This window comes from Schistocerca gregaria, chromosome 5 (genome assembly GCF_023897955.1).
Source record: "Schistocerca gregaria isolate iqSchGreg1 chromosome 5, iqSchGreg1.2, whole genome shotgun sequence".
In the NCBI taxonomy this organism is placed as follows: domain Eukaryota; kingdom Metazoa; phylum Arthropoda; class Insecta; order Orthoptera; family Acrididae; genus Schistocerca; species Schistocerca gregaria.
In genome coordinates this window covers 357,637,579-357,659,425 of record NC_064924.1, presented here as the reverse complement: position 1 = coordinate 357,659,425, position 21,847 = coordinate 357,637,579, and the positions used below count along the sequence as shown (strand labels likewise).

At 40.9% G+C, this 21,847-nt stretch overlaps 1 protein-coding gene and 1 non-coding gene across 2 annotated transcripts in view; one reads left to right on the top strand and one right to left on the bottom strand.

The window, feature by feature from the left end:
* Nucleotides 1-16,503, bottom strand: part of LOC126272583 (uncharacterized) — a 363,445-nt gene extending 346,942 nt beyond the window's left edge. Inside the window, exon 1 of the mRNA XM_049975509.1 lies at nucleotides 16,329-16,503. Within this exon, the coding sequence (XP_049831466.1) occupies nucleotides 16,329-16,421 (93 nt within the window). The 5' untranslated portion in view covers nucleotides 16,422-16,503. The remainder of the gene's footprint in view (nucleotides 1-16,328) is intronic.
* Trnas-cga (transfer RNA serine (anticodon CGA)) lies at nucleotides 15,788-15,860 on the top strand. Its single transcript has one exon. It is a non-coding gene; the product is annotated as a tRNA-Ser (tRNA).
* Nucleotides 16,504-21,847: the final 5,344 nt, after the last annotated feature.

The following is a 21,847-nucleotide window of genomic DNA, read 5'->3' as shown; positions in this document are numbered from 1 at the left end:
GACAGCGAGGTAATCGGTCTCACCGGGTTAGGGAAGGATGGGGTAGGAAGTCGGCCGTGCCCTTTCAAAGGAACCATCCTGGCATTCGCCTGGATCGATTTAGGGAAATCACGGAAAACCTAAATCAGAATGGCCAGACGCGGGATTAAACCGTCGTCCTCCCGAATGCGAGTCCAGTGTCTAACCAGCGTCTGTGGTGCACGCACTAACGCAAAAAAAGTTCCCTTAGGGTCAGATATTAGCTGCCGTGGTCACTGGTTGCTTCCGACAGACGTTGGGAAATTTGCGCCCATAGCAAAGAGTGACATGCCCTTTACATGGTCCGGTGTGGGCTATTTGCACATACCTCAATTGGTGCTCAGGCTTGGGTCATGGAAAAAACGCTGAGCGGAGCTGCTTGATTTTGCGTACGTGCCTGACACTAGCAGAGCTTATGATCTGTCTCAGTGTCAAACATGACATGGGGCCACTGCATACATTAGATAATACTCCACTGAGTCTGATACATCATCTGGAGGATCTTGGAATGGAGTGAAGGGGAACGGTTAGCCAGATTTCCGGCTTGTTGGTGGCCTTCAGCAGGACACAGCTCGTACAGTTGAGGTTATATCGGAGCGTAAAATACGCCATGAACCCTGAGCCTGTTTTCTTTGTCAAGTGCTTCGATCATACATGTTGAAACGACTGCAAAATACTATAAATTAGCTGAGGCGGAGATGTGGCATTGGCTACTTCGCCGACAGTAGCGAGGAACGACTGCCGTGTCTGACGCATTTTGTCATCGATTGTAAGGATACGGATTCCAGTCTATCGAAGTACTAATCCGGGCCCATTCAGAGGCAAACCAGTGTTTGCATGCTGTGAATTGCTCCTATAATAAACGTCGTTGTTTCAGTTGCTGGAAGGGTGCATCCACTATGTCGTTTTCTCCGATAACCTTTGTCGGCTGCCAAACAATTGTATCAACGGCTCATGGACATTTATCGGATGACTTTTGGCGCCGAACAGGAAAACATGCAATAGATGATTCCGAACTCTTCCCAATAGTCAGGTTCCTTCTTAACTACGTTGCGTATTGCAAATTGTATCAGGCGGACATGGCGTAAAAAGGATTGTGCCCCTGACTTGACGCATATATATACTATGAAATCACTAGCACACCCGAATGCGAGAGCAAAAACTTCCTTAAACTGCTCACGTAACTCATCAAACTCTTAGACAAGTAATCAGATTGACGTTATATTGACCTAATTGTACAAGCGAAAAACAAAGAATTAAAATGCATCCATTTGAAATATGTTGGTATCCAACGACAAAAATTTCAGGTATCGAACTATTTAGTGTTTTACACATCTTCAGCAACCGTATTTCTATTTATTGAAATAATTAGCAACCAGTTGCACAAAATAAATTTTAATTCTTTTACCTGCTTCAGCAACTAGTGCGCTTCTTCAGAAGTTCATAATTTTTGTATTATTGGCGAGTGAAAAAAATAAGACGCATGCAGCATTTTTTCTGTGGTCACAGTGACTGTACAAAAATGGTATAACTAAACCAAACAACAATACCGCGATAGGCGCCTGAAACCGGTAAATGTAATAAAATTTCTTTTCTGCTCCTGGTTGCTGATTATTCTAAAAATTTCGACCTATATTTTTATACTCAGCTTGTAATGACACCTGGCCTTTTAGTGGTCTCAGTTCACTACTCGCCACTACGGCCTGTACAGCGGCGCTGAGCCCAGGCGATGATACGCCTCCAAGTTTACTGGAGATACGTCAGCACTAGTATCGACTGAGGTTTTCATTAACACATAGAATGTAAACGTTCATGGCCGGAAATGTCATGCATATTAAAATATTAAGGGCTATAATGCCACGATCGGATGAGTTACGTGTTGAAACCCAATGTTGCGTCGCCGTCTGAAGAGGAGAGGATGTCAGTGAAGGACAACAGTTTCCGAGGGTGACAGATTAATCGATCGTAGAATACTTCAGCATGAAGGAAGTTACCTTGACCTGACTCCGAATTGGACGCTGTCTATTAAAACATGGATTCACACTCTGGTCGGATAACATCCCAGTTCGTAGTGCTTGTGCTATACGAATCACCAGGTACAACATTTTTAACATTTTTAGACTGTGCTTCTTGTATTACGACAAAAGGGCTACTGGCAGATTTTATTGGGGACGTTCCTTCTACTGGAGCTGACAACAAAATAGCTTTTATCAAAGCTTTTTAAATATTGCACATTTTTTGGACTGCAGCTCATGCTCATAAATTTAATGTATCAGTGTGTGACCAACCAGCCAGATGTATCTGTCTTACTATTTTTATCTTCTTCGCTATGTGGGCGTGCGGTAAGCGTGGGGAGGGGGAGGAGGTGGGAGGGGTATATGTATACATGCAAGAATATATCTACATATAAACATTTCTAAACCAGAAAAATAGGTTTTGTTCTGGTACAGGTTTTGTTTCAAGTTGTGGGCAGTTTAAGTGCACTTTTCTCATCAAATTTTGGCATGTATACTTAAAAACTAGAAGCTGTGCACTAATACAGTTCTACTATCGCTAGGAACTACAGTCCATATTCGAAAGCACGTTTGTCAATAATGACAACACTTAGCACGGCAAACACGTTTAGTATGAACACCAACATACAGCCCGAGTAGAATTCGTGGCTGGAAGGTGCTACTATACACAAAAACATAAAATATTCCAGAATATACGAGTACTGACATTGAAACAGAAGACGTTCCGAGAACCCCCCAGAAATGATGAATAACAAATAATAAAACAAGGAATTGTTGGTGATTACATTTGTATTGCGACCTTCAGCGTCCTAGCGTGCGATGGTAGCCACTACGTCACGCTGAATGCAGCGCAAGTTGCGGCACTATCATCATCATCATCATCATCATCATCATCATCGTCATCTTCATCATCATCAAAAGCGAATAAAGTTTAGGAATCCTTACGTAACATCTATTTCGCCTGTATCATACATAGAAGGTACAAGATCTGTAGCTGGTACACGTCACACGGTTAAGAAGCTAACTGTGGATAGAACCATCATGATGATGAGAACCCATGATGGAAATTACCGTCAGGAAATCCCTGTGAAAATATGGACTGTATTGCACTGATTTTTTATTTGGATCAAACGTAGTGAAACTGGGTGTGCAGATGCGAAGTATGTTGAGCGTGATGGTTTGTGAAATATATGTACATTTAAAACTATGGGGTTGGGTTGGGTTGTTTGGGAGAAGAGACCGAACAGAGAGGTCATCGGTCTCATCTGATTAGGGAAGGATGGGAGCCGTGCCCTTTCAAAGAAACCGTCCTAGCATTTGCCTGGAGCGATTTAGGGAAATCACGGAAAACCTAAATCAGGATGGTTGGACTCGGAATTGAAACAACGTCCTCCCAAATGCGAGCCCAGTGTGCTACCCACTCCGCCACCTCGCTCGGTTTTAAAACTGTGATGTGCACTGTTACTGACGGCGCTAGTGACACTGATTTTACTACAAATACGGCACCTGCACACACAAACACGATGAGACTGAACCCCATTCAAAGGTAAAGGATCAGATATTCTAAATTGGATGCCTAGTAGCTAAAATTAATTTTTCATTGAAACATCATCTCCAATACTACATTCATCACAAACTGTCTTCACTGCATTGACGCTGCTGCAGGTTAACGCTAGCAAGCCATCACAATGAGGACATATCCAATCTACAGGTCGGGGGTGTATGACCTCTATTGAGGGTTTTGGTGCAGGGCTGCTTGTGGTGAGAAAGGCCTGGAATACACCACACTAGGTGGGGTTGCAGTGGTGTGGTGGGTGGATACCAGGTGGCTCTCTGCCGTCCCATCATATAAACAGCAGTGTAATGTATGTGTTAATTTCGTGTCAAAGTACAACTGGCCCTGAAGATGCAAGTTGGATTTAGGCAATGAAGTGTAATTAGCTCAGCAAAGGTCGTTGTAGTGGCAACACAGACTGGCATGAATACACACTGTGGCAAGCATCTGTGGGCCCAACAAGGACAGTGGCATCTCACAGTGGTGACGTGTCCACACACAAATGATAATGGACAGCAACAATATTTGCTCTCACAGGCGGTTATCAGCAACAGAGTTTGCTCACACAGGTGATAACAGCTGGCTACAGAGCTAGATGGCCTAGGTGAGGAGCATGGACGACTGTGTAGGTACCCAGCAGTGGTCAGAAGCTAGCCAGAAAGTGGCCTGCCAATTGGTAGGCAGTAATTTAGCAGCTTTCAGACTTAGCACGGAAAGTAGACCAATAGTTAAGACAGTCTTCCAGTGACAGCTTGTTGATCCATTTAAACATGTGGACTGGTATTGATCTCACCTTGTGGCAGCTCGCTGCTGGCGCTGACTGAATGATGCCTACCTAAAATAGGCGGTAATATGCCGACCTCTTCTGCTATTAATATTTTCTCCATATGTGGATGCTGCTGCCGATTCCCCAACTGATGTTCGACTGATGAAAAGCCACTCCAGTTGCTTTTTAGAACTTTATTAAGTTCATCCAACTGGTTTCAGCGTTTATATTAGGCCAGTATCATATGCTCTGAAAGTTATGCTGTAGAGCTGCAACATCAAATGATAACAAATACTAACATCAACAAGGAAACCCAAACCTGGGTCTCCTTCCATTAAATGGGACACCAAAACGGTTATTAACATCCTGCGAACAGTAGTCTGCAGCTGTGGTCTAATGAATTTGTGACTAGTGACGGTTTAACGAAAATGTGTAAAGTAATTTTTTAAACATTCTTTATTTTTCAGCAGCACTTGATAATGGCCTAAGGCCGAAATTGAAGTAGTGAAATAAAAATATGCCCTCAATCATCGAAACCTAACGTGGTTGGAGTAGAAGAAAAAACATTTGATTAAGGGAGAGAGCGATAGAAAAGGAAACAGAAGTCTGACAAAAGTAAGTGGAAGTAAGATGACCTAAAGGCACTTGTGGTTCCTATCCAGATATACCCAAGAAAGGAGCCCCCTGGGGAAAACTAAACTTTGTGTGGACCAAGCTGACCATTCTGGCATGGGTAATCCCACCACCTACCAGCATAGCTCATTGGATCACTGAGACACACAAACCTCCCACAAACAGTAAAATAATAGATCCTCAGCCTGTGGACGCAATGGCCTAGTTTTTAGTTTATGAATATCTAACAAGTAACTTAGCTGCTGCTTAAATCCCAATCTATAACTATTGTCTCAGGTTATTTACCGTCACTTACACTACTGTGTGCACTTGTTACTGTGGAATGGCGTACATTGCAGTACATAGTGAGAAATGATCTATAACAGAATTTAGTGGTTTTTCGCTAATGTCAGGCTGAAAGATCCCAAGATACTGATTCCTATCATCTCGAAGAGTTAAGAAGCCTTTGGTAACCCCTATAGGGGCATTGTTTGGTGATCTAAATGTGCATGTTGCATACATTCCACATGGTACATTAAATACTGATCGCCATCATGTTTCCATGTACTTCACCATCTACTCTTTGGTCTGACGTCCTACGACCCCCCCCCTCAACCCCCCCCCCCCCCCCCCTCCCACACCATTCCCAGATTACAGTTTATCATGTCAAAATACTTTCCATTAGGAGAGTGGAATGTGCTCTACTACTGTGATATAACATTCAAAATGGTAAACAGCAGTAATCAGTCGTCATTTCCGTTCTAGTTTTATTAGAGTAGATCTAGATTTCAGCTAGTAAGTAGCCATTATCACTGCTAAAAATGCAATAAGTACATAGTCAGTACTGTGGTTTGACTTTGAACTTCTTGTATTTTTAACAATGACAATGGCTAGGTACTAGCCGAAATCTGAAGCTGCTCTGATAAAGGTAGAACAGAAGCGACGACTGATTGTTGCTCTTTACCTTTTTGGGAGTTTTCGTGTGCTTTCTTTAATTCCTGTTCCTATGGTACAGCAGGCTTTACGATCTGTAGCCCTTACCTTGCAAAAGAGACCATTGTTAATGGAAAACTGCTGTTGTGAACAGCTTGGTGTCTGTATCAGCAGCTTCTTCTGCCTGCCACTCAATAAGACTACGGCACAGTGACCATATTAACGCCAGTCTTTCTGACAGGACCGTCTGCTTTACTGTGTTCCTTTTACCCTGTCTGTGAATCAGTTCAATCAAAAACTCCCCCCATGCATGGCTTCTCAATGAATCATTCAAATCCTGGAACCATTATAATGCTGCATTACCCATCAATGCCTTAAATTTCTTGGCATACAGCTAATAATTGAAATATGTGATGCTGAATAATAGGCTTAATGAGTGGAGCAATTATCCTCAATATTGTTCAATACTATGATGTGTAGGTCACTCGACGCTTGATGTTCTTTGCTTCTTGACTTACAACACAATCTGTCGCCTGGTTTCTAATAAATAGCTAGTTGTGAGTGCATCCTTCAAAAGTGGCTTGACATTCTGCTGTCCATTGGAACTTCATATTATTCTTCAACAAATGTGAAATTGGTTGTGCAAGACCTGCGAAACCAAACACAAATTTTCTACAATGACTAGCTAATCCTAAAAAGAATTTACTCTTTTCTACTCTGGGATGCAAGGAAACTTCGCGCGGTGTAATCAGATGCTCAAAGTGCTTAAGAACAGGTGCAGGGAACATAACCTCTTAAAGACGTCTGCTAAGTGCTGCAAGTGTTCATCCATGTCTGTTGAAAATACGATATCTGCAAGAAACACACTGCAAAGTTGCAGTTTCAGAACTCTTAACCCTCCCTACAGCAACAGCTGAAAGGTGACAAGTAGTTTTATTTAACTAAATGTCATTCGCCGATACTTGTATTGACACCAAGGGACTGTAAATGAAGTCTTTGGTTGTTCCTCTAACAGTACTTCCAATTGATAGTATACACTATCAAGTCTATTGCGAAAAATATTTACACCTTCCCGAGTTATCTAGGGTATCTGTACTCTTCTGTACGAGATATGCATCTGTAATGTTTCTGCTATTCCAAAAGGAGGATGCGCAACAGAATCTAGACTTCATTGTACCGCTGCCAGCTTGACCCTTCACGGCGAACTGAAATAATAACAAAGAATAAAAGAGACAGTTTTTCTAAATGTACTTGATGAGGGTCTACAACCTAAATCGTGCAATCATACAAGAGTCGTCCGTATCACAACTGTTCAGCATATTTTCCGAGAGTCATTAAGGGTGTGACACCTTAATCTTATCTAGTTTTAACTTTTCCAAATGACGGCCACAGAAAACTTATTGGTTTTAACTTTTCAAAATGATGTGGGACCGAAATTAGGAGACATATTGGTCTACAGTTAAGGCTACGACAGAGCCTTAGTCTGTTAAGATGCTGTCAGGGAATTAAACCTGACATCACTGAATTGCTACGTACACTGACAGCGCTAAGATAGACGTAGGTACACCACTGCAGAAACCACAGAAAGAGCTATAAAACTCCAGGGGCTTTGGTCTTGCATACGTGGTAGGTAGATAATATACCCTCAACCCAGTTTGGCGAACGTTTTCTCTTTATCTGTTCAGTTGTCGTTCTTCTTTATCATCTTCTTCAGTGTTTGCTATGATGATGGAATCTACGTGGCTATGTTTCTCGAGGAAACATGCACAAAGTATATGGCAGACGCGAACAGTATATTGCTCTACCTCTGGGATATAGCGTTCACCCGAGTACCTGGAGGAGTGATTCTTGTTGTTATTAGCGTCTGAATTTTAGCTGAGGTGAAGTACTGCCATAATAAACTGTCCTGCAGAGTTTGTAGAAGAAACGCTGAAAACGTTTAGAACATTGATTTCTTACGGTGGGGCACCATAGCCACAATAAACAGCAACGAAGGCAACCTAATAAGGCAGTTCACTTAGAATAAATATTTTTCTTTCAATCAATACCAACTCAGTGTCCGTGATTCAGAACTGCCCATTTAACACAACAAAGCAGAAAATATAAAATCAGTTAAGTTGCTGTAGCACAGCGACATAAGTATAGTGAAGGATCATACACGGATTATAAATTCTTACACTAGGTTTGAGACCATGGTTACATCGTAAGCACATAATTACGTCATAGACAGTTCATCATAAGTAATTTGTATACAGGTTATTGTTGTTCATTTCCCCTGATCTCATATTGTTGGTTCTTGGGCTGTTATTGGCGCAAACGTCTCGTTTTAGCCTAATAGATTTAAATTCATAAATGTGGGGAAATTTAATTAAAAAGATAAAAATTAGTTGGTTTTATATTATAAATTTATATTATATGGGTATCTCTCACATCGGTAGGATGGATCAATATCAGGCCTGTTTTCGTTACTCTTTATTTGTGAACTGGAGTTAGTTGAAGGGTTTCTTCACACAGATTATGGAGTAGATGTAGGTGTGGCATTATTGGGATGCAGTGACACTGACGTGGCAGAATAGGTGGATTCGAAACTAAAGAGAGAAACTGAAGTGGGAATAGAGTTTTCGATTAACATAAGCTGCTAGGAGGTGTGTACAGTGAGGGAATGGAGTGCGAATTTAATGAGATGATAAACGGTGCACATGGGGAAAGATGAAGGGACGTGGAAGGCAAACCAAAGTGCTTGACGTTCAAGAAATTGGAAGACGTAATATAAGGGGCACCCGTGGTCTAGGCGTAGCGTCCTTGATTCATAATCAAAACGTCTTCGGTCCCAGGTTCGATCCCCACCACTTCCTTCAGCATTGGCGGCCGAAGACTTCCGGCATAAGAAGTCAGCCTCATTCTGCCAACGGCCTTGTCAAAGAGGGCGGAGGAGCGGATAGAGATTCAGGGCACTCTCTTGTCCTAGGGGTGGGAAATTGCCCCTAAAGGCGGAAGACTCAGCAATGATCAACGACATGAGGATGCAGAAGGCAATGGAAACCACTGCATTAAAGACACGTTAAGTGTATTCACAGGACATGTGGCCTGTAGTTGAAGAAGTGTCATGATGATCTCTCCATTGGCAAAAGATTCCGGAATAGTTCCCCATTCGGATCTCCGGGAGGGGACTGCCAAGGGGGAGGTTACCATGAGAAAAAGATTGAATAATCAACGAAAGGATAATGTTCTACGAGTCGGGGCGTGGAATGTCAGAAGCTTGAACGTGGTAGGGAAACTAGAAAATCTGAAAAGGGGAATGCAAAGGCTCAATCTAGATATAATAGAGGTCAGTGAAATGAAGTGGAAGGAAGACAAGGATTTCTGGTCATTTGAGTATCGGGTAACATCCACAGCAGCATCAAATGGTATAACAGGTGTAGGATTCGTTATGAATAGGAAGGTAGGGCAGAGGGTGCGTTACTGTGAACAGCTCAGTGACCGGGCTATTCTAATCAGAATCGACAGCAGACCAACACCGACAACGATAGTTCAGGTATACATGCCGACGTCGCAAGCTGAAGATGAACAGATAGAGAAAGTGTATGAGGATATTGAAAGGGTAATGCAGTATGTAAAGGGGGACGAAAATCTAATAGTCATGGGCGACTGGAATGCAGTTGTAAGGGAAGGAGTAGAAGAAAATGTTACAGGATATTATGGGCTTGGGACAAGGAATGAAAGAGGAGAAAGACTAATTGAGTTATGTAACAAGTTTCAGCTAGTAATAGCGACTACCCTGTTCAAGAATCACAAGAGGAGGAGGTATACTTGGAAAACGCCGGGAGATACGGGAAGATTTCAATTAGATTACATCATGGTCAGACAGAGATTCCGAAATCAGATACTGGATTGTAAGGCGTACCCAGGAGCAGATATAGACTCAGATCACAATGTAGTAGTGATGAAGAGTAGGTTGAAGTTCAAGACATTAGTCAGGAAGAATCAATACGCTAAGAAGTGGGATACGGAAGTTCTAAGGAATGACGAGATACGTTTGAAGTTCTCTCACGCTATAGATACAGCAATAAGGAATAGCGCAGTAGGCAACACAGTTGAAGAGGAATGGACGTCTTTAAAAAGGGCCACCACAGAAGTTGGGAAGGAAAACATAGGTACAAAGAAGGTAATTGCGAAGAAACCATGGGTAACAGAAGAAATACTTCAGTTGATTGATGAAAGGAGGAAGTACAAACATGTTCCGGGAAAATCAGGAATACAGAAATACAAGTCGCTGAGGAATGAAATAAATAGGAAGTGCAGGGTAGCTAAGACGAAATGGCTGCAGGAAAAATGTGAAGACATCGAAAAAGATATGATTGTCGGAAGGACAGACTCAGCACACAGGAAAGTCAAAACAACCTCTGGTGACATTAAAAGCAACGGTTGTAACATTAAGAGTGCAACGGGAATTCCACTGTTAAATGCAGAGGACAGAGCAGATAGCTGGAAAGAATACATTGAAAGCCTCTATGAGGGTGAAGATTTGTCTGATGTGATAGAAGAAGAAACAGGAGTCGATTTAGAAGAGATAGGGGATCCAGTATTGGAATTTAAAAGAGCTTTGGACGACTTACGGTCAAATAAGGCAGAAGGGATAGATAACATTCCATCAGAATTTCTAAAATCATTAGGGGAAGTGGCAACAAAAAGACTATTCACGTTGGTGTGTAGAATATATGAGTCTGGTGACATACCATCTGACTTTCGGAAAAGCATCATCCACACAATTCCGAAGACGGCAAGAGCTGACAAGTGCGAGAATTATCGCATAATCAGCTTAACAGCTCATGCTTCGAAGCAGCTTACAAGAATAATATACAGAAGAAAACTGAAAATGCGCTAGGTGACGATCAGTTTGTCTTTAGGAAAAGTAAAGTCATAAGAGAGGCAATTCTGACCTTACGGCTAATATTGGATGCAAGGCTAAAGAAAAATCAAGACACGTTCATAGGATTTGTCAACCTGGAAAAAGCGTTCGACAATATAAAATGGTGCAAGCTGTTCAAGATTCTGAAAAAAAGTAGGGGTAAGGTATAGGGAGAGGGGTCATATACAATATGTACAACAACCAAGAGGGAACAATAAGAGTGGACGATCAAGAACGAAGTGCTAGTATTAAGAAGGGAGTAGGACAAGGCTGTAGCCTTTCGCCCCTACTCTTCAATCTGTACATCGAGGAAGCAATGATGGAAATAAAAGAAAGGTTCAGGAGTGGAATTGAAATACAAGGTGAAAGGATATCAATGATACGATTCGTCGATGACATTGCTATCCTGAGTGAAAGTGAAAGAGAATTAAATGATCTGCTGAACGGAATGAACAGTCTAATGAGTGCACAGTATGGTTTGATAGTAAATCGGAGAAAGACGAAGGTAATGAGAAGTAGTGTAAATGAGAACAGCGAGAAACTTAACATCAGGATTGATGGTCACGAAGTCAATGAAGTTAAGGAATTCTGCTACCTAGGCAGTAAAATAACCAATGACGGACGGAGCAAGAAGGACATCAAATGCAGACTCGCTATGGCAAAAAAGGCATTTCTGGCCAAGAGAAGTCTACTAATATCAAATACCGGCCTTAATTTGAGGAAGAAATTTCTGGGGATGTACGTCTGGAGTACAGCATTGTATGGTAGTGAAACATGGACTGTGGGAAAACCGGAACAGAAGAGAATCGAAGCATTTGAGATGTGGTGCTATAGACGAATGTAGAAAATTAGGTGGACTGATGAGGTAAGGAATGAGGAGGTTCTACGCAGAATCGGAGAGGAAAGGAATATGTGGAAAACACTGATAAGGAGAAGAGACAGGATGATAGGACATCTGCTAAGACATGAGGGAATGACTTTCGTGGTATTAGAGGGATCTGTAGAGGGCAAAAACTGTAGAGGAAGACAGAGATTGGAATACGTCAAGCAAATAATTGAGGACGTAGGTTGCAAGTGCTACTCTGAGATGAAGAAGTTAGCACAGGAAAGGAATTCGTGGCGTGCCGCATCAAACCAGTCAGTAGACTGACGACAAAAAAAAAAAATATTTATATAAGTTTAGTAGACTGGGTACTGAGGCAATTGCGACTCTACACTGGTGACTGAAGTTCATTAGAAAGAGTTTATGAAAGATTTCGATTTTTCTTATTGGGCGTCTGACCAACTGGATTAACAGCGACTGCTCAGATCGCTATGGAACTTTATAGCACTGTGGTGCCAGGCTGCTTTTGGTCCTTGGCACATGCTCTTGCACTGTGATAAATCTGATAAACATCGATTGACTAAGTTACAGCGTAGTAAGAGTTTACGACCAGAATTTTGCAAAAAAGTCTCGTTTTGAGGTCTGACGCAAAGCATTTATGGTACAGTTTACTTTATATATAAAAATATTTATATTTCTATAGTCGCCTTCGATGTATATCTCACTTGACTTACTGACGAATACGTTTGTTCTGTAGACTGTTCGAAATATTTCTGCTTGTAATTTGTTGGAAAGCTGCAAAAAAGTTCTGCCATATTTGCTACCTGTAAACTGTTCCACACAAAAGATCGATTTTGATGAAACACGTCACTGAATATTTCCCTTATAATGTGAGGAGTTTCGTTTCTGTGTTCAGAAGAGCACCCTATAACCTCTGTGATGTATCTGTCCAGTGAATGGTTGGTTCAGCCAAGGTACTGAAATTCGTTAACGTGTTTGTGAAAAGACATAGCGCCAGAGACAGTAGTGAATTTCGAGAATCTGTCATCATAGAAGCTCTTACCCATTTAAAAACTACGTATGTACTGTTTAATGGAGTGTAATGGCATTCGCAACGATGCATTATAAAAATTAGATTGCTAATAACACTTAGATAGTATGCTCACCTCTGCATCAGAATCTTTTGGAATGTATGGAGATAGTTTATTGTCGAACATTAATCGTACTGGATTCGTTCTAATATCCATGCTCTATATTGAGGTATCTGGCACCATGGTCTGTGAAATGACGCATTACTATTGTTGTTGGAGGATAACACTTTTTTGGAAATGAAAATGTTGCAGGACATTGGACGTTAGTAGAGATTTTAATATTATTTAATTCTGAACTTAGCGCTAAAACCCAAACTCAAAAAATCCATGGTCAGCTTCAATATAGTGTGAAGGTGGAGGTAATAGGAATATTTTGATAGGACTTGGTTTGAACATTCTTCTTCAGCTGATGCACACATACTTACATACTAAGAATGCAATTTGTGCAGTGCTGTAAATAATAAACATCATAGAGCTGTAACGTCTGTAAGTAATCATGTATGCAGAACAAAGTATCTACAATTCAAAAAGTACCCATAGACAGAGTGTTAGTTCGCTGGACAAAAGGATCTGAGATGTGTCTGTAAGGGAATGTAGTAATCGCACATCACGGGAAATGGAACTGTTCGTCAATGGAGCCTATAATTAAAATTACAACTGTCACACAAGAGTCGTTAATCCGCTATAAAGTGCAGCAGACGTTTCTCCGAGGAGTTATTGACTGCGTGAACAGTTAAACAACGAATTCCAATGGAGCATTTAATATTGAAGTTTTAAATATTTGTGGGCATCTTATACAGGGTTTTTCGCAGTATATGTTACAAACGTGTAGAGGTTGACATGGGACTTAGTAGATCAAGTTTTACATGGGAACCCATGTACAGAAATTCATACATCGACTTTGCAGAGCGTCAGAGTTATAGGCTCTAGCAGTGTTAGTTCGTTGGACAAAAGGATCTGAGATGTGTCTGTAAGGGAATGTAGTAACATGTATATACACAGGAGGATTCCGTGATGGTGATACAAACTTTCTAGGCCGACGAAGAAAGATAAATGTATCAATTTGAGGTAAGGTCCTTGTACTGGAAACAAACGAGTTAAAAGTTAGAAGCATAAACCGTTCTGATTCCTCTGAAGGTACAGTGCATGTGTTGGTATTGTTGCTGCTAAGAGTGTAACGTAGGCAAGATTCAGAAGTGGTAGTATGAAACAAAACAAGGAAAAGTTCAGTAAACATGGGCCCTAAAATGCATACCTTAAGAGGTATGACCACTTGTTTGATAGAGGAGATGTTCACATTATCGAAGATGAATAAGTGCTCAAAGTTCCTCAGTACGTATTTTAGAGCCCATGTTTCCTGGGCAGATTTTCCTTATTTTGGTCCATACTATCACATTTGAAAGGTTCCTACTCTGAAACCTTACCAAAAACAAAACAAGTTCATGTAATCCACTGTCAGAGGTATCAGTTATCAGTATGTAACATGAATTGTGAAACACCCTGTACGATATTAGGTCAGTTAGCAGTAGAGTTCCATCTCTACGCTTTGACAAGCCCGTCTGATTTGGCACTGGCATGTTTGAATAAGAACAACAAAGTGTAATGATTAATTAAATGCCAATGTATAATAAGTTATTATTTTCGACCTCCAGTGAAAGTAGAAACAGCTGTTTTTATTACTTCAAGAATGTAACTTACTCGTAGATATAAAATCGATATGTAGACTTCTTCATCAATATTTTTATCGCACAGTTGCATTTTCTATATTTCTACCACAGAAATCTAATCATATTCATTCACATTATACAATTAGAAAATATATAGCTGACTATAGCATCTCGATACTTCTCTTATGGCTGATAGACTTTGAAAGCTTTCCAAAGGAGCTGCCACAAGCAAATCAATTTATTCTTATATGTCTGATCTGAGGTAGACGTAGTATGAAATATGTGACGCTTAAGTCATGTAAGAAACATACGGCATATTACATAAAAGTAATTACTTATGAAAATAGTTTATGAAAGATGTGTACCGCATCACTTAGTTGCTCAACAACTTATCGAGCAGATTTTTTGAATGTTATTGTTATGGTGGTTGAGAGGTAACACGTCGTGTGAAAAATGACATCAAAGAACTGAGTGGTATACGATGGTCAGGGGAAAAAAAGGGAGTGCGAGGAACGGCTTTTTGATCAAGAAAGCTTTTGACCATTCATTTCTGTTGTTTACTGTAATAGGTACAAAATATCTAGTGAATACCACATCTGTGTTTTGTTCCAACTGCTTGTACAGCAACAGTATGTAGGAGTAACTTCGTGAAAAAAATACGAGGCAAAGTGGTGGATTACATTACAAAGACATATGGAAAGTACTTTGACAATGGAAAGGCTGACGGATTTGAAAGACAACTTGTTGAATCTTATGTTCTCTTCACGATATTGGGCGCCTTCTGACGCCCACCTACGTCCGAATCTTTAGACTTTTTTCTAGTCCAGTGCTGAGTGTAAGGCTGTAAGGCAGGTGTAGATGACAAACTTTCCTAATAACAATTTAGTGTAGGAATACAGTCATGGGACAAATATTGGGAAAAAGGATGACACAAGGAAAACAATTTTAGTCTGAAAAAATGTTTCCCATTTTCAATCCAAAACATTATCTCTTTTCTAAGGTGAGTAATGCTGTTTCATGCAATGAAACAGATTTAACTCTTTTCGTCTTATGTAGGTGAAAGGAATATTTTGCACAAGCATGAACTCAAATGTTCGTACGGATTTGAAAAGAAGAAGTCATATTAAGGACGAAGAGCTGCCTTGAAAATAATGTGTTGCTCTTTACCAGATAGGATCGGTAAATCATGATTAGGTTATATGAAGCTTTTTACATAAGTCCCTCTTATACAGTTCTTCCTATAGTGTAAAAAGAAAAGAAATTATGAAACTACCCCATTATACTGAATCTGTCATGAGTAGCCAAGTATGTTAATACAGTCAATAGTAAGTTATATTAACTCAACAAAATATTCTTCGTAAACTGTTTGCATTTGGACTGAAACCTTTTGTGTGACCGAGCTAGGTGGCGCAGTGGTTAGCACACTGGACTCGAATTCGGGAGGACGACGGTTCAATCCCGTCTCCGGCCATCCTGATTTAGGTTTTCCGTGATTTCCCTAAATCATTTCAGGCAAATGCCGGGATGGTTCCTTTGAAAGTGCACGGCCGATTTCCTTCCCCATCCTTCCCTAACCCGAGCTTGCGCTCCGTCTCTAATGACCTCGTTGTCGACGGGACGTTAAACAACACTAACCTAACCTAACCTTTTGTGTGAAGTGCACTCTGCATCCGATGCCAGTTATTTACTTTTTTGTCGTCACAGATAAGAACCATATCATCCAGACTGATGTAAATAGCTTCGTGTTACCCGATGACAGTCGGCTGATTGACACAGATAATGAATACAGGGTTATTTTATTAGCTGTTCTTGGTGTTCTCTATAAGTCGTTCATTAGAGGATAGCTGACGTCATTCCCATGCGTTTTTCTGGCTGCCAGTAACTTTCGGACCAATTCACTGATTAAGGTACAACGTTAGATGCAAGGAAACAGACATACCGCGTGTGCCTTGTGGTCCTCTACTTGGGCTGCGGCCGCAGACACGGCGCTAGCAGCGACAGACACCTGCGAACCTGCGCCAGACGTGGCCATGCTGTGCAGGCGGAGGCGGCGCTGGCGCACAGTCCATAGCGGGCGCTGGCCCTCGTGCTGCGCGCGTCGCGGCGCCCCCTGCGCTACTGGAGCGCCTAGAGTAGCGACACGACGCCGGCCGCCGGCCGCCAGCCGCGCGCCACTGCGCCTGCCCCTAGCACGGCGCAGCACGCAACCCGCGGCACGCACGCTCACCAGGTAGCACACACAGCAAGGGGCCTCGTGTCGGCAGATTTGCAGACGGAACGTTCGCGGCGTTTTGTTCCCTAATGGCATACTTAGCGTAACAGTTACAGTAACGAAGATATAATCATTCTGCACCATACATACGTATATCGCCTATTTAATTCTGTGTATAAGAGCAGCATTAGCAATTGTTGAGCCTGTCTTTTCCGATCATTGTTCTGATTCATCTACATCTACATCTACATGGGTACTCTACAATTTACAGAGTGGGAAAAAAACGAACACTTAAATCCTTTTGTGTCAGCTCTGATTTTTGTTATTTTACTACGATGACCATTTCTACCTATGTATATGGGCACTAATGATCATTTTCGCACTAGGGGGAAGGTCGCTGGTTGAAATTTTGTTAAAAGATTATATCGCAACGAAAATCACATTTGGTTTAATGATTTTTCACCACAGTTCACTTATCATATCAGTGATACCCTCTCCTGGGGGAGATAATACAGAACGAGCCGTCTTTCTTTGATCTTTTTAGATGTCCTGTATCTATTCTAGCATAGCTCTCAGCAATACTCAGTGCAGGCAGTCTCTTTAGCAGACCTGTTGCATCTCCAAAATATTCTTGCAATAAAACGCGGTCTTTGATTCGTTTTCCCCAAAAATATGCATGTAACCATTCCAGTTTAATATTCAAAAACTTAAACCCTGCTTATTTAATGAAATTAACAGCCTGTAGATTAGTGTGATTTATGGTGACGCAGAAATGCAGCAGATCCCTTTTATTGGTCACATGCATGACATCACGCTTTTCATAATTTAAAACCAATTTTCCTACCATAAAGATATTTTACGTAAAGTATTTTATAATGGGTTTGCTCTTCTGATGACTTTCTGAGACCAAAAATGATAGCTCGTCTGCAAACACTCTAACAGAGCTGCTCACATTGTCTCCAAAATAATTTGTATAGATTGGGAACAGCAGAGGACCTATAACTCTGCCTTGGGGCACGCCAGATATCACTTTTCTGTCCTGCTCGACGAATTTCCGTCAATTACTACGTTCTGTGTTCTTTCGGACAGGAAATAACGAATGCAGTCTCACAGCTGAGACGACACTTCATAGCCATGCAATTCCATTAGATGTCGCTTCTGAGGAAAGCCAGTAGGAAATCTATAAATATGCAATTAGTTCTCCTTTGTAGAAAGCACTCATTACAACGTGTGAATAAACTTGTAATTGAGTTCCACAAAAACGATAGTTTATGAATCCTTGATAATTACGTGTTGAAACGACATATTTATAGAGATAATTCATAATGGGCGAACGCAGTACACGCTCCAAAATGCTACTGAAAATCTACGACTGTTATATGTATCCATAGTTCACTGGATTACTCGTATTTCCTTTATAAAGTAGTGGTGTAACGTGTGCAACTTTCAACTTACTGGAATGTATTCTGGATCAGATGACACATCTTTATTAAGGAATTTAAGCTGCTTCTCTTTATTGACAGTCTCTACTAAGTTAGTCATGTTGGCAGCTGTTCTTGATTGGACTTCAGACACTTTTATTTCCTCTTCTTTGGGGAAGCAATTTTAGAAGACCGTATTTAGTAACTCTGCTTTAGTGGCACTGTCATCGGTAACACTACCGTTGCTGTAGCACAATGGAGGCATTGGTTGTGTCTTGGCGCTGGTGTGCTACACATACAACCAGAATCTCTGAATTTTCGACTAGATTTCGAGGCAGAGATTCGTTGCTGAAACTATTAAGAGCTACTCGCATTAAAGTCTTCCATGAAATTCGAACTACGGTAAGCATGGAGATGTAGCGTTCTTTCAGGTATGAAATGCTTTTTTCGTTGCTTCTGCAACGACGTTCTGACCTGTCTTATGTACCACGGGGGATCAGTTGCATTTTATTAATTTGTTATGTATATGTCAACTGCCGTCGATAATACGTCTTTGAATATAAGCTATATCAAGTCCACGCTTACATAATTTGGAAGGAGTAGGAACTGTTAGGAGGGTATCAAGCGAATTTTTATTTGACTATTTGCTTTTTTAAAGACCCCATCACGATTTGCTTATCCATATCAAACTGTCCTCTCCGAGTAGCACTTACGTCGAACGTGTGCGATAATTGGTTAGCTATACACAAACGTATGTCCTTCCCAACAGTTTTCACCGTTTACCACACCCTTTAATACTACGGGCTTTATGCCCCAATGACTCAACACGTGTCACTATATCCTGTCATTTCTGTCTTCCACATCTTTCGTCTAAACGGTTCTCTCATCTGTTCATTTCTTATTTCCATCCCATTTCTCAACATCTTTTTCACAGCACATCTTAAACACATTAATGCACCGCTGAGCTCCAAAAGTACGTGCTCAGAGATTTTTCCCTAAAATTAGAGACGATAACTGATACTAGTAGAGTACTTCTGACCAGGAGCACTCTGTTTACCTGTACTACTCTGTTCCTTATATTCTCGTTGTTTCGTCTGATATGTGATTTTTTGCTTCAAAGATGTGGAATTTCTTCGTCTAGTCCTTGGTCCTCAATTTTGATGTCAGATTTTATCAGTAATCTCATTTCTGCTACGTCTCATGACTTTTGCTTTCCATCGCATTAGCCTTAGTGCAAACAGTGGCTTCACTTGACAGTTATTTAATTCTCGATATTATTTACACCTAGACAACACATTTAATTTACGTATTCCTGGAAGCCTCCTACGTACATCAATCCACAAAACACGTTATGAAATATACGTAATTTCTTTGGGTCATCAGCTTTCTGATTGGTTGACTGCAATTCACCACGATTTTCTCTCCTGTGCTCATCTCTTCATCGCAGAGAAGTCCTCGCATCTCCATTACTTGTTCCATCTATTATATTCTTCCTCCTACAGTGCAGTATCGTGGCATCTATTCCCTAGTATCTTAACTTATGTCGTATCATCCTATCCCATCTTCTGCGATAATTTTTCCTCATCCACGGTTTTTAAGCTTGATCATGACATTTTCAGAATATTTTGTTCCACCAGAGGTTTGTTATAGATTAAAATTTGTTTTTTGGCATCAATTATTCGTGTTTCCCAAAAATAATACCTCCATAACAATGCAAAATCATTGTAAAGCCTCATTTCTTTGACAGGTGTGGAGTGCAGAATTGAAATATCAAACAAAAATTTGAAGAATGTATCCGGAACACTCCACTACTATTGAATTTTTGGTTATTTATTATTGGGAGTTATACATAATAATGTAATTCAGTAGACTAATTTCACAATAATGAAAAGGATTAGAAATCGACTACGATATCATTATAATTTCCTGAAGAATTCGAGAATTATCTTGCTTAATTCTGAACGGTAATCACCATACAAACATTTAATAACGAAAATGGACAACAACAGATCTCAAAATCGTCGCCCTTCCTGGACACAACAGGATACGCCCGGCAAAATCATTGGTTGGAGATATTTCCGGCCTGTTGTTGTTAAAAAAGATGCGTTATACTCCCATTCTGGTATCGGCGAACCTCAAGAAGCAGAGATAACCTTTTTGTGGCTATAGAGAGAAACCAGGATGTCATCTGTTACAGTTTTCTTAGCATCCAACCACGATGGAGGGATGATTTCTAAAATCACTCATCTAGGACAAACGTAATAAAAGAACTAATGTCGCGTGACTCTTCGTCACTTGTCTCACGGGGTTCAATTCTCTCATTTGCCTCATTTTCTCATTTCTCTCTGTGGTGCTGATCACATGCATTCTGTGGACCGGACATGATTTCCTGTTAGAAGTACGTTGAATACCAACCTTAGATGTGAAATATTTCCTGTTATAAGTACGTTGAATACCAATCTTAGGTGCGGTGAAATAGCACGAGTAGCTAGCAGGTATTTGGGTATTGTATGCCAATAGTTCCCTATTTATCTCACATGTGCTCGTCTGGGGGCTGTTCAAAGACAGAAGAGTGTGCCTTAGACACCATATTTGCCTTACCATCGCTGTCGTTACCAGGTAATACGGCCCCCAGTTTCTAGCTTACTTTTCGGTTCTCTCTGCGCGACCTTTAGTCAAGCAGCCTTCCTTCCCCCATGTGGTTAGCGGTTTTTGTTTTTTCTTTTTTCTCGGCACTTGTCTCAACTGTTCAATGAAGGTACCTATTCTATCATACTTACTCCCTTTCTGTATAGAATGTTCGTATGTCCTAAATTCCGTGTGAAGTTTTTGTTGGAGGCAGCAACTGAGTTGTCTTTCGAACCATTGTAACCTAGATAGAAGTATGCCAAAGCTGTTGTTATGTAATTCTCGAGGTGTTGTTTCCTCCTTCGTTTTTATTGTATGAGTGCATATTGCCAGTTTAACGAAGTTAAATAGGCCACCATTATGCAATCACCAACATATATAACACAAGACACAAAATGGTACTATGATGAGGTAGCCGTCGCTGCGGGAACATCTCGGCTTGGCGTCGATATGACGCCCTTGATTGTATTCAGAGGACTCACGCACGAGTTGCACATCGGCAAACTCTTCATCAGCAAATCTATCCAACCCGCTCTTTAACACTATTAACGTCCAACTAACACTGCCGTGAGAACAAACCAGAGACAAAACTGAATGTAAGTTTTGAGGTAAACAGTTGTTTACTGGTCAAGGAAACGCTGTCCTCGGGAATTTATACTACTACAGAATTGCTGTTATGAAAAGTTTTCCGAGTACGTCACGGCAAATAAAAATACTCATTATTATAAAATTTCGCAAGTGGCGAGAAAACCTCCAAAGATAGCAAACCCGTTCACGTAAGTATCGGGTTACCGCCTATTATTATCAAGCCACTGAAGCCTCTTCTGTCTTTGTCGGTAGGAAACTGACCGGCTAAGGTATTATAACTCTTACATTCTGTATGGCCTCTGAAAGAGGCTCTTCAGAAACGCTTTCCTCGCCATTGCCAGTCAACATTTTATATCCTCTCTACTTCGACCATCATCAGTTATTTTGCTCCCAAAATAGCAAAACTCATTTCCTAATCTAATTACTTAAGAATCACTCGATTTAATTCGTCTACATTCCATTATTCTCGTTTTGCTTTTGTTGATGTTCATCTTATATCCTCCTTTCAAGACACTGTCCATTCCTGCCCATCCAGGTCCTTTGCTGTCTCTGCCAGAATTACAATGTCATCGGCGAACCTCAAAGTTTTTATTTCTTCACCATGGATTT